This window comes from Heteronotia binoei, chromosome 1, assembly GCF_032191835.1.
Source record: "Heteronotia binoei isolate CCM8104 ecotype False Entrance Well chromosome 1, APGP_CSIRO_Hbin_v1, whole genome shotgun sequence".
Taxonomy (NCBI): domain Eukaryota; kingdom Metazoa; phylum Chordata; class Lepidosauria; order Squamata; family Gekkonidae; genus Heteronotia; species Heteronotia binoei.
In genome coordinates, this window is record NC_083223.1 from 10,210,327 (window position 1) to 10,224,223 (window position 13,897).

The 13,897-nt window shown below is 48.6% G+C and overlaps 1 protein-coding gene across 1 annotated transcript in view; it reads right to left on the reverse strand.

Annotated features, from left to right (window-relative positions):
- PCSK2 (proprotein convertase subtilisin/kexin type 2) overlaps nt 1-13,897 on the reverse strand; it is a 209,331-nt gene that overhangs the window by 11,844 nt on the left and 183,590 nt on the right. Inside the window, 3 exon segments of the mRNA XM_060230741.1 lie at nt 1,634-1,849; nt 9,429-9,604; nt 13,495-13,583. Coding sequence (XP_060086724.1) covers nt 1,634-1,849; nt 9,429-9,604; nt 13,495-13,583 — 481 coding nt within the window.

Consider the following 13,897-nt stretch of genomic DNA (forward strand, 5'->3'; position numbering starts at 1 on the left):
TCCACTTGCAGCTGCTGGAATGGCCATGGGTCAGCCTATAGCTCTGGCAGAGGTTGTCCTTGAGAGGGCAGCTGCTGTGAGAGCCCTCTCAGTCCCATCCACCTCACAGGGTGTCTGTTGTGGGGGAGGAAGGTAAAGAAGATTGTGAGCCACTTTGAGACTCTTCGAAGTGGAGGGTGGGATATAAATTCAATATCTTCTTCTTCTTCACTCAGTTAGCTTCATGTGGAAGAGTGGGGAATCAAACCCGATTATCCAGATTAGGGTCTGTCACTCTTCACCACTACATCACAGTTAGCTTTGATCTGATTGAGAGGAACCCCCACAGTCAGAGCCACCGATTCTCTGAATCCCAGAGCCAGGAGGCAACATCAGAGGAAGGCCTTGGCCTCCATGCCCTGTTGTTAGCCATCCAGAGGAACTGGTTGGCCACTGTCTGAGGCAGGATGCTGGGCTAGATGGACCACTGGTCTCATCCAGCAGGGCTCTTCTGATGTTCTTATGAAGGCCTTGGCCTCTCTGCCCTGTTGTTGGCCCTCCAGAAGGACTGATTGGCCACTGTGTGAGAGAGGATGCTGGACTAGATGGACCATTGGTCTGATTCAGTAGGGCTCTTCTCAGGTTCCTAGGAAGGCCTCGGCCCCTCTCCCTTTTGTTGGCCCTCCAGAGGAACTGGTTGGCCACTGTGTGAGACAGGATGCTGGACTAGATGGACCACTGGTCTGATCCAGCAGGGCTCTTCTTATGTTCTTATGGAGGCCTCAGCTTCTCTGTCCTGTTGTTGACCCTCCAGAGGAACTGATTGACCAGTATGTGAGAAAAGATGCTGGACTAGATGGACCACTGGTCTGATCCAGCAGTGTTCTTCTTAGTGTCTTATGCTATACCTATGACCCTACATGCAGCATGAAATGCTATAGTGCAGAAACAGATGCATGGGACTAAGAGTCCTTTTCAGTCATCTTTTTTTGTGTTAATTCTACCTCACATAGGAACCTACCTGTACAATCCAGTCACCTTCAGTGGTCCTGCCCCGCCTTCTGAATCTAGACAAGTGGAACCTAGGGGTGGGCCTGAAACACATTTTTGCTGTTCGGTTCATGGTTCCTGGCTGAGTAGGCCAGCTTGCAAAATAAACTGGTAAGATTAATGAGCCATTTAAAGTTTAAACCCCTGCTTTCTGCTCCCCTCATAAAGTGGTAGGGAGCAGAAAGCAGGGCTTGAAATGGCTCTGTGCCATTTCACTCCCAGCTTTCTGCTCACTGTCCCTTTTGGGAGCAAACAAAAAGCAGGGGGTGAAAATGGCTGGGAGGCATTTCACCATCTGCTCTCTGCTGGCTATGGCTTTCCATGGTGAGCAGAAAGCTGGAGGGGGAGGGTCATGCCTCCCAGTCATTTCACCCCTTTCACCATATGGTACCATAGAGATTTCCCTCCCAAATTGCTAGAGCATCTGGGGAAACCATGGAGTTTTCACCGAAGCTCCTAGAGTGGCTGCTGTGCAACGTTGTCGGTGTGATGACGTCACTGCGAGTGATGTCATCGCCCCGGCAATGTTGGGGGAGGATCCTGCTGAATTCAAGACCTGGTAATATTGCAATAAAACTTTCAACAAACAACCAATGCCACTTACCACACCGGCTTCCGGATTTCTCTTCCTCCCGTTGCTAAATGTGGAGGCCAAAGTCGAGGAGCAGCTTTCGTCATACAAAGCAGTCCGGCCATCATTTATTGCCGAGTTGATGGAAATGGTCCACATGCTAGATGCGTAGCCATCGCAGTTGCAGTCGTCGTAACTTCCGCCGTCTCCAGAGGCCCACACGTAGATGCTTCCCTTCCCACCACGACCCTATAGGAAAAATGGAATTCCACGTATGGGACTGTGCACAAGGACAGACCCATTTGACTATGCATTCTGTCAAACAGCCATTAAAACTGAGAACAGGGAGAGTGTGCTGGTGAGCTGGAACCAACAGATGGTGACCCCATCCACAGGGCGTCCCACGCAAGAGGTGAGCAGAGATGGTTCACCGTTGCCTTCCTTGGTATCGCAGTCCCAGTCTTCCATGTACTGACATTTAAAACTGGGAAGTGCAGGTTAAATGCAAGAAGAAGACGACGATGAGGAGGAGGAGGAGGAAGAAGAAGAGGAGGAAGAGGAGGGGGAAGAAGAAGAGGAGGAGGAGGAAAAAGAAGAAGAGGAGGAGGAAGAAGAGGAGAAGGAGGAAGAAGAAGAAAAGGAAGAGGAGGAAGAAGAAGAGGAGGAGGAGGAAAAAGTAGAAGAGGAGGAGGAAGAAGAAGAGGAGGAAAAAGTAGAAGAGGAGGAGGAAGAAGAAGAGGAGAAGGAGGAAGAAGAAAAGGAAGAGGAGGAAGAAGAAGAGGAGGAGGAGGAAAAAGTAGAAGAGGAGGAGGAAGAAGAAGAAGAAAAGGAAGAGGAGGAAGAAGAAGTGGAGGAGGAGGAAAAAGTAGAAGAGGAGGAGGAAGAAGAAGAGGAGGAGGAGGAAAAAGTAGAAGAGGAGGAGGAAGAAGAAGAGGAGAAGGAGGAAGAAGAAGAGGAGGAGGAGGAAAAAGTAGAAGAGGAGGAGGAAGAAGAAGAGGAGGAGGAGGAAAAAGTAGAAGAGGAGGAGGAAGAAGAAGAGGAGAAGGAGGAAGAAGAAGAAAAGGAAGAGGAGGAAGAAGAAGAGGAGGAGGAGGAAAAAGTAGAAGAGGAGGAGGAAGAAGAAGAGGAGGAGGAGGAAAAAGTAGAAGAGGAGGAGGAAGAAGAAGAGGAGAAGGAGGAAGAAGAAGAAAAGGAAGAGGAGGAAGAAGAAGAGGAGGAGGAGGAAAAAGTAGAAGAGGAGGAGGAAGAAGAAGAAGAAAAGGAAGAGGAGGAAGAAGAAGAGGAGGAGGAGGAAAAAGTAGAAGAGGAGGAGGAAGAAGAAGAAGAAAAGGAAGAGGAGGAAGAAGAAGAGGAGGAGGAAGAATGTTCTGTGTAGCTGAAACCAGGGCTTTTTTTTCCTGGGGCAACATGGTAGAATGGAGTTCTAGAACCTCTTTGTGGACACAAAATTCTCAAAAATTGTTTAAAAGTCCGTGACGGGCTAGGGTTGCCAGCCTCCAAGTGGGTAAATAAGAGAAAAGAATAGACCATGATCAATGTTCCCTCTAAACTGCAGAGTTTTGTGAGCAAAGATTCTGCTTTGTGAGCTTTAATACCTGGCATTGAAGTTGTGAGTTACTGCATCGGTTAGAGTGCTCCGGGGTCATCCTTCCTGAGCTAAGACAAAAATGTGTGAGCTGGAGGCTAAAAATCTGTGAGCCGGCTCACGCTAACTCAGCTTAGAGGGAACACTGACCTAATAAAGAAACATACTCAAATTTCATTTCATTAATTAATTCCACCAGAGTTCATACAATGGTAAGTATAGATCATCTTCAGTGCAATTTCCAATGGAGTGTGCTACAATAATCCACTTTAATAAAGCGGTTGAGCAATGTGTTGTGCAATAAATCTCGAGAGATTTTCTCCGCATTAGATGACCTGTGTCTGGAATGCTTGTCGAGTTGTGTGAAGCGGCTGGGAACTTGGCAACTGTGGACCACTGTACCCCTGCAAGAGGAAGGCATCTGGAGTGAACTAATTAGCTAATTGGAGGAGGTTTGAGAAGATTCCATATTTGGTAGCAAGACTGATAAAGCTGCAGTACTGCAGTCCGAGCTCTCTGCTCATGACCTGAGTTCGATCCCAGCAGAAACTGGTTCAAGTAGCTGGCTCCAAGTTGGTTCACCCTTCCATCCTTCCGAGGTCAGTAAAAAGAGTCCCCAGCTTGCTGAGGGGAAAGTGTAGATGACTGGGGAAGGCAATGGCAAACCACCTCGTAAAAAGTCTGCCATGAAAACGTCATGATGTGACATCACCCTGGAGTCGGAAATCACTGGTGCTTGCACAGGGGACTACCTTGACCTTTTTATTGATGGAAGATAATAGAGATATTGCAGAAGCACAAGCTGGCAGAGATCAGCTCCCCTGGAGAAAATGGCTGCTTTGAAGGGTGGGATCTATGGCCTTGTACCATGCTGAGGCCCCTTCATCTCCCAGATCCAACCCCAAAATCTGCAGGAATTTTACAACACAGACCTGGTAATGCCAGGTAGTGGATATGTAAACTTTATAAAGATTGCAGACAAACACAATTAAAGATTAAAAAAAAACAAAAAAAACATGCTTAAAAGATTACCACTCTTGCAGTATTTTGTTTATTGAACCGTTTCTGATAACTGACACAGTTTCTGATAACTGCTCTGAATTATTGTATCAAAATCTGGAGACAATGTCTGTGCTGTAGCAATCTTGAGTATGCTGTTCAGGTGTTTATCCGTTAAGTTGCAAACCTTCTTTCGATTTATTGACATTCATTACAGAAATCTCACGGTCAGTGCTTTGAGCCTAAGACCCAGGGGAAAACATGAAGTGGCTGGGCATTGTGAGCTTTTATACATAAGTTGCTTTGTGTGCTGGTCAGCCAATGGAGAAAGTAGAGGCTTTGCCCTGTAGCTCCTGAGTAAGACTGGCAAAGCAAGTTGTGATGCAGAAAGAAGGAAGCAGATGACAGTGAGTTGTTCGCAGTCCTGATAGGAGCCTTCTGGGGGCCCGATCCAGCCCTCGGACTGCATACTTGATGCCCCTGGGTTAAACTGGAGGAGGAGGAATTGTCATCAAGTCACAACCAACTCAGTGACCCTAAATATGAGACGCATAAGAATGCAAGAAAAGTCTTGCTGGATCAGAACAGTGGTGCATCTAGTCCAGCATCCTGTCTCACACAGTGGCCAACTGGTTCCCCTGGAGGGCCAACAACAGGGCAGAGAGGCCGAGGACTTCATGAGAACATAAGAAGAGCCCTGCTGGATTAGACCAGTGGTCCATCTAGTCCAGCATCCTCTCTCACACAGTGACCAACCAGTTCCTCTGGAGGGCCATCAACAAGGCAGAGAGGCCAAGGTCCTCATGAGAACATCAGAAGAGCCCTGCTGGATCAGACCAGTGGTCCATCTAGTCCAGCATCCTGTCTCACACAGTGGCCAACCAGTTCCTCTGGAGGGCCAATAACAGGGCATAGAGGCTTTCATAAGAACATAAGAAGAGCCCTGCTGGATCACACCAGGAGTCTATTGAGTCCAGCTTCCTGCCTCACACAGTGGCCAACTGGTTCCTCTGGAGGGCCATCAACAAGGCAGAGAGGCCAAGGTCCTCATGAGAACATCAGAAGAGCCCTGCTGGATCAGACCAGTGGTCCATCTAGTCCAGCATCCTGTCTCACACAGCGGCCAACCAGTTCCTCTGGAGGGCCAACAATAGGGCACGGAGGCCAAGGCCTCTGATCTTGCCCCCTGGCTCTGGGATTCTGAGGACTAGTGCATCTGAAAGTGGAGATTCCCCTCAGCCACCATTGTGGGTAGCCATTAATAGACTTATTCTCCATGAATCTATCTAATCCCCTTGTAAAGCTGTTAATCCATGTGGCCATCGCTGCATCCTCTGGCAGCAAATTTCCATATTTAAATCCTCTCAGTCTCAGAAATGGTTCGCCATTGCCTTCCTCCACATGGTAACCCCATCTTCTCTGGAGTCTCTCATCCAGGGGTGGAATTCTAGCAGGAGCGTCTTTGCTTATTAGGCCACACACCCCTGATGTAGCCAATCCTCCAAGAGCTTACAAAAAAGAGCCTCAAAAGAAGATGATATTGGATTTATATCCCGCCCTCCACTCTGAATTTCAGAGTCTCAGAGCGGCTCACAATCTCCTTTATCTTCCTCCCCCACAACAGACACCCTGTGAGGTGGGTGGGGCTGAGAGGGCTCTCACAGCAGCTGCCCTTTCAAGGACAGAGAGTGTCTCACAATCTCCTTTCCCTTCCTCTCGCACAACAGACACCCTGTGAGGTGGGTGGAGCTGAGAGGGCTCTCACAGCAGCTGCCCTTTCAATGACAGAGTCTCAGAGCGTCTCACAATCTCCTTTCCCTTCCTCCCCGACAACAGACACCCTGCAAGGTGGGTGGGGCTGAGAGGGTTCCGCCACCACCTCCTGTGGCAGTGAATTCCCCATGTTAATCACCCTTTGGGTGAAGAAGTACTTCCTTTTATCCGTTTTAACCTGACTGCTCAGCAATTTCATTGAATGCCCACGAGTTCTTGTATTGTGAGAAAGGGAGAAAAGTACTTCTTTCTCTACTTTCTCCATCCCATGCATTATCTTGTAAACCTCTATCATGTCACCTCGCAGTCGACGTTTCTCCAAGCTAAAGAGCTCCAAGCGTTTCAACCTTTCTTTCAATGTCAATCTCATTTGTTACGAGGGCCAAATCTGACATAACTGAGACCTTGTCGGGCCGGGCCGTGTGTGTTCCTATTTAAGATTAGGTAGCAGAGATATAATTTTTTCCCCTTCCTCAGGGTACAGGGGGAGAGCCTCAGCCAATAGAAGGAAGAGAGGCTTGGCTCAATAGATCAGCTGTACAGTTGAGAGAGCCTGGCAAAGCAAGCTCTGCCCCCCCTTCTTTCCCAAGGGAGGAGCCTCAGCCAATGGAGAAAATAGAGGCTTTGCTCTGTAGCTCCTGTGCAATTGAGCAAGCCTGGCAAAGCAAGCTGTTATGCAGAAGAAAGCAAGAGAGAGGGAGAAGGAAGCAGATGACAGCCAGTTGCTCGGAGACCTGATAGGAGCCCTCCTGACGCCTAATTTGGCCCCTGGGCCACATGTTTGACACCCCTGCACTAAAGTTCATCAAACGTGGCCTGAAAGTAGCCTAGACTTGGATAGCCGAGGCAATCCTGAGCTTGTCGGATCTGGGAAGCTAAGTAGGCTCGGCCCTGGCTGGTATTTGGATGGGAGACCTCCAAGGAATACCAGGGCTGAGACGCAGATGCAGGCAATAGAAGCCACCTCTCTGAACATCCAAGCCCCAGTAGGGGTCACCAGAAGACAGAAAAAACCCAGCAGGCACTCATTTGCATATTAAGCCACACCCCCGACTCCAAGACAGCCAGAACTGTGTTTCTGCTCAAAAAAAGCCCTGCATGTACACCACAAGTAAAGTTCGAGACATAGCCTATCCACGGGTGGAATTCTAGCAGGAGCTCCTTTGCATATTAGGCCACACCCACCTGATGTAGCCAATCCTCCAAGAGCTTACAAGGCTCTTTTTTGTAAGCTCTTGGAGGATTGGCTACATCAGGGGTGTGTGGCCTAATATGCAAAGGAGCACCTGCTAGAATTCCGCCCCTGAGCGTATCTATGCATGCAAGAATCCCCCCACACCCCATCACACACATTTCCTATCACAACCAGTGTACCCCCAAACTGCTGTTTAAACTCTCTCAGAATGGGGATTTGGTGGTCGAGAAAGATTTTTTTCCAAAGGGGAAGCCACAGCAGGTTTAAGCTCTTCGATCAGCTCTTGTAGTAAATGAGAAAAAGCACTCAAAGGAGATGTTCTCTGGGGAAAATTCTGACGGCAATATGCGCGGAAGAAACTGGATAAATGCAAGCAGCACGTGTCCATTTGGAGAATGGCAAAATATAAATATGTAAATATTCTGTTTTCTGTCTCTGGTTTATACTCTTTGTTTTGAGCAGCGGATTGACGGGCCTAATTTGTGGCCTGGGAACAGAATTGACGAAGGCCACGTTGAGGTGGGAAAAGTCAATTCCAAAGTAAACAGCTGTGCGGTACCTTTCATCTCCCCAATTAACCTCTTATCAAAATTCATTTACAAAACAAGCTCTATGTCTTGCTTCAGAGAGGAGGGAAACATCCGGGGAACTGAGTACAGAACACACAACCGAGGGGGAAACACCTCCTGGATGATAAAGTGGATTGTACACCTACCCACCAATCCACTGTGCAAAGTCTAAAGCTAGAGAGCCAGTCTGGTGTAGCAGATAAGAGCAGTGGATTCCCATTGAACCCAGTACTCCAGATTGGCTCTCCAGGTTGGCCTCTGTGTGAGACAGGATGCTGGACTAGATGGATCCTCACTGGACTGATCCAGCAGGGCTCTTCTGACGTTCTTATTAAGGCCCTGGCCTCTCTGCCCTGCTGTTGGCTCTCCACAGGAAGTGGCTGGCCACTGTATGTGACAAGATGTTGGACAAGATGGACCATTAGTCCGATTCAGCAGGGCTCTTCTGACATTCTTCTGAAGGCCTCAGCCTCTACACCCTGTTTTTGACCCTCCAGAGGAACTGTGTGAGATAGGGTTGCCAAGTCCAATTTAAGAAATATCTGGGGACTTTGGGGGTGGAGCCAGGAGACATTAGGGGTGGAGCCAATATCAAGGCTGTGACAAGCATAATTGAACTCCAAAGGGAGTTCTGGCCATCACATTTAAAGGGACGGCACACCTTTTCAATGCCTTCCTTCCATAGGAAATAATGAAGGATAGGGGCACCTTCTTTTGGGGCTCATAGAATTGGACCCCATGGTCCAATAGTTTTGAAACTTGGGGGGTATTTTGGGGAGAGGCAATAGATGCTGTACTGAAAATGTGGTGCCTCTACCTCAAAAAACAACCTCCCCCAGAGCCCCAGATACCCGCGGATCAATTCTCCATTATTTTCTATGGGAATAAATCTCCATAGGGAATAACAGAGTTCCCAGCAGACATTCCCCTCCCCTCCTCTCCCCCCTCTTTCTGATGACCCTGAAGCAGGGGGAGGGCCTCCAAATCGGGGGATCCCCTGCCCCCACCTGGGGATTGGCAACCCTAGTGTGAGACAGGATGCTGGACTAGATTGGACCACTCATCTGATTCAGCAGGGCTCTTCTGATGCTCTTATGAAGGCCTCGGCCTCTATGCCTTGTTTTTGGCCATTCAGGGGAACTGGTTGGCCACTGTGTGAGACAGGATGCTGGACTAGATGGACCACTGGTCTGATCCAGCAGGGCACTTCTTATATTCTTATGCAGGCCTCGGCCTCTCTGCCCTGTTGTTTGTCTTTCAGAGGAACTGGTTGTCCACTGTGTGAGACAGGATGCTGGGCTAGATGGACCCCTAGTCTTATCCAGCAGGGCTCTTCTGATGTTCTTATGAAGGCCTCAGCCTCTCTGCCCTGTTTTTTGGCCCTCCAGAGGAAGTGGTTGGCGACTGTGTGAGACAGGAGGCTGGACTAGATGGACCACTGGTCTAACCCAGCAGGGCTCTTCTGATGTTCTTATGAAGGCCTCACCCTCTCTGCCTTGTTGTTGGCTGTCCAGAGGAACTGGTTGTCCACTGTGAGACAGGATGGTGGACTAGATGGACCCGCACTGGTCTGATCCAGCAGGGCTCTTCTTATATTCCACCAACACCATGCTTGACAGGCAATTTGTAGGCCCAACAAGATGCCAATCATCTTCCACGACAGGTCAATATCCAAGAAAAATAACAAAAGGATGTTAAAACCTTTACCTTGTTGACCCCATCTGCCATGGCTTGTAAGGTGAGTTCTCTTGGTCCATCCACAGTCTTCCCATTGTCAGTGGGGCCCCAGCTGGCGCTGTAGATATCTATGATTTGGGGCATATGACTGATGGAAGAAGCTTCAATGATGTCTGTCATAAATGGCTGATCCAGCATTCGGATACCTGCGGAATGAAATCAGCACCAAGGTAGAAAGCAAAATGTAAAACAAAATTTGCTAGCTGGGTTCTTGTTCTTGAATTTATATCTGCTTTTCTCCCTTGTGGGCTCCCAAAGTGGTTTATCACATCCTTTTGTTCTCCCCGATTTTGTCCTCACACAACCACCCTGTGAGGTAGGTCAGTCCGGGAGCATTTCAGAGGGAGTTTCCAGAGTGAGGATTTGAAACTGGGTGTCTTGGGTCCCAGCACAATTCTCTGTACAATATCCCTCACCTGTTAGGCCCTGACTTGGATAGCCCAGGCTAGCCTGATCTCATCAGATCTTGAAATTAAGTAGGGTTGGACCTGATTCTAAGCATTTTGAAGGGAAACCTTTAAGGAACACCAGGGGGTTTGACGCAGAGGCAGGCAATAGCAAACCACCTCTGAAACCTGCCTTGCCTTAAAAACAAGTCTAGCTCACCACTTAGTGGTGCACAATGCTACAAGATCTAGAACTTCCAGCTGCCAGACAGTCTTAGGATCTCCTGGCTATACTACACACAAGGCCATATGATAATTAATTACTAATTTACACGGTCTCAAGACGTCTGAAGGTGGCACCCAGCAAGGAGGCGGGGGGAGGAAATCAAACTGTAATCTGTGTTTTCTACAACAGAACATGAGTTTAGCTAACAAACAGGATGACAGGGCAATCCTCCCTCTGTTCAACACAACCCTCTCGTCGTTTTTTCCTCGGGACACCAGAAGGAATGTAGGAGACGGGAACCAGCATCCCATGAGTCACAAGATCAATTCCAATAAAAACTGAGAAGTGACATCATAGCCACCTCCCACAACGTTCTAGAAATCCCTCAAAGCTCTACAGCCCGTACCATAGAATTTTGAGGAATTCCTAGAGTGTCACGGGTGTCTACGACACGTCGCAACACACATGATGCTAGATTTTCAAGGCTACCACCTCCCCCAAAGTTCCTGTTGTTGTTTTTGGTGGGCTGGGCCACCAATCTTAGCTGTAGCTCTACTTTATGTTGAGCTGGTCACAACGAAGCATTAAAGCTCAAATGAAACAACTGACTTTTGAACAATCCTTGCCTATTTGAGCTACAAGGGATGGCTTGCTGAAATCCCAGAAGAAAATAAAAAGACTGCCCTAACTGCAGGAGATCTTTTTTTTTTTTTGAAGACCAAGGCCGGTGGTGCAGAATCAGGTAAAATATATATTTTATTACTCAGTTAAAATTCCCTGCACACTTCGGCAACAACTTCGTCAGGGGAATCTGTCCTTCTTGCCAGGATTCTTGTGCTCCTTTTGAAGAATGACTGCAAGACGAACAGATTTGCCTGTTGGCGAGACGCTTAGAGAATATTAATTGAGCAATAAAATATATGTTAGACCTGATTCTGCACCACTGTGCCTTTGCCTTGTATTTTATCTCCTTGGCCAAAATCCAAAACAGGGTGTGTGTGTGTGTGGCGCGCGCGTAAGAACATATAAGAACATAAGAGAAGCCATGTTGGATCAGGCCAATGGCCCATCCAGTCCAACACTCTGTGTCACACAATAGTCAAGAGAACCAGGCTTTCCCCCATTGTCCAGAATGTTCACCGTGGAGACTCCCTTCTTTCCAATTTCTGCTGGCCACTTGATGGCACTGCAGGCTTCAGTAACAGCCCTAAGTCCTTAAATGAATATCCTACTGGGGTTATGCAAGTCCCAAGAGAGCAGCAGCATTTAACACAGGGGTGGCCAGACTTGCTTAACATAAGAGCTACACACAATAAATGTCAGATGTTTGAGAGAGAAAGGAAGGAAAGAAGGAAGGAAGGAAGGAAGGAAGGAAGGAAGGAAGGAAGGAAGGAAGGAAGGAAGGAAGGAAGGAAGGAAGGGAGGGAGGGAGGGGAGGGAGGAGGAAGGGAGGGAGGGAGGGAGGAGGAAAGGGAGGGAGGGAGGAGGGAAGGAAGGGAGGGAGGGAGGGAGGAGGAAGGGAGGGAGGGAGGAGGGAAGGAAGGGAGGGAGGGAGGGAGGAAGAAGGAAGGAAGGAAGGAAGGAAGGAAGGAAGGAAGGAAGGAAGGAAGGAAGGAAGGAAGGAAGGAAGGGAGGGAGGGAGGGAGGGAGGGAGGGAGGAGGGAAGGGAGGGAGGGAAGGAAGGAAGGAGGGAGGGAGGGAGGAAGGGAGGAGGGAAGGAAGGGAGGGAGGGAAGGAAGGGAGGAGGGGAGGAGGGAAGGAGGGAAGGAGGGGAGGAAGGGAGGAAGGGAGGGGAGGAGGAAGGAGGGGAGGAAGGGAGGAGGGAAGGAAGGGAGGAGGAGGGAGAGAGGGAGAAGGGAAGGGAAGAAGGGAGGGAGGGAGGGAGGGAGGGAGGGAGGGAGGAAGGAAGGAAGGAAGGAAGGAAGGAAGGAAGGAAGGAAGGAAGGAAGGAAGGAAGGAAGGAAGGAAGGAAGGAAGGAAGGAAGGAAGGGGGAAGAGGGAGAGGTGGAAATACAGCACCTTTAAATACATTCTCCAAGCTGCCGGCTGGCTTGACTTGGAGAAGTGATTTAAAGAGACAAATACCTTTTTCAAGCCAGCAGACAGAATGGTGGGGGCTTCAAAAGCCACACCATATATGTGAAAGAGCCACAGTTTGGCCGACCCTGATGTAACATAACACACTCTATCACAGGGATGAAGAACTCATTTGTTATGAGGGCCAGATCTGATATAAATGAGACCTGGTTGGGCCAGGCCATGTGTGTACCGATTTAAGATTAGGTAGCAGGGATATAAACTTTTTTTAGGACACAGACAAACCCAACTAAAAAAAACACCCTAAGATGAAACATGCTTAAAACATTAGCACTTGTTGGTCTTAAAAGTGTTTTCTTTGTATTTCTCTGAGGGGATCCAGGGAACTGGGCAAAGGAAGCTCTGGCTCTTTCCCTCCCTCCCCAGGGGACCAGGAGGGGGAGGAGCCTCAACCAATGGAGAAAATTGAGGTTTTGCTCTGTAGCTCCTGTGCAACTTAGCAAGCCTTGTGTAAAGCCAGCTGAGATGCAGAGGGAAGCAAGAGAGAGGGAGAAGGAAGCAGACAAGAGCCAGTTGCTCAGCGGCCTAATAGGAGCCCTCTGAGGGCCCGATTCAGCCCCTGGGCCACATGTTTGACACCCCTGCCCTACCACCTTTTTAAGGATAGGGTGGGGAGCGAACGGTCTTGGTATTGTAATTCAAACAATCTCTGTTGTAGAATCTTCTTAAATGTGTCCTGCCAGGAACTGAATGTTAGAATCACTGCGTTATTTCAGGTATGTTCTAGAACCCTTTTGTCAAGCACTGCAAATTCTTCACCGATCAACACACCTGAGTTTTATCAAAGGTATTTATTGATAAGCAACAGGGCTTTCTTTTGAGCAGCAATGCACAGGAATGCAGTTCTGGCTGACTTGGTGTCAGGGGGTGGGGCCTAACATGCAAATGAGTTCCTGCAGGGCTTTTTCTACAAAGAAAAAGCTCTGATAAGCAAGACATGGCAACCAGTCAGTCCTTTTCCACCACCCTGTGCAACAATTCTGCCAACAATTCTGCCTCCAACTAGATATTTATCCCCGAGTTTATGCCCTGTGGTGCAGAGTGTTAAAGTTGTAGTACTGCATTCCTAAACTCTGCTCACGACCTGAGTTCGATCCCCGGCGGAAACTGCGTTTTCAGGTAGCTGGCTCCAGGTTGACTCCGCCGTCCATCCTTCTGAGGTCGGTAAAATGAGTCCCCAGCTTGCTGGGGGGAAAGTGCAGATGACTGGGGAAGGCAAGGGCAAACCACTCCGTAAAAAATCTCCCGTGAAAACATCGTGTAAGCAACGTCAACCCAGAGTCGGAAACGACTGGCGCTTGCACAGGGGACCTTTCCTTATCCTTACCTGCCACCTTTGAGTTATACGCCACTCCGACTCCACAGATGTTGTTGTTTGCTGCAGCGGAGACTTCTCCAGCGCACCGGGTTCCATGACTGTGGAGAAAGACAAGGATTCCATCTCAAACTTCAGGTGAGCATCAATGTTTCAAGAATCATTGCAGCAGGAGAAATACATACCTTCTCCAAGGCAAGCCAGCTGGTAGCTCAGAGCATGCATATGAAGTGAAAAGTTGCTTTCTTTCCACCTCTCCCTCCCTCCTCCCATCTATTTTTGTGAGCTGGGCAAACTCTGCTATATTAACCAAATATCCCAATACTTTCAAATAATCACCCCCCCCTCCCCTACAAAAAAACAAAACAAAAGGCAACGGAGATTTCTCAGAGCCCCAAATCCTTTCTAATGAATG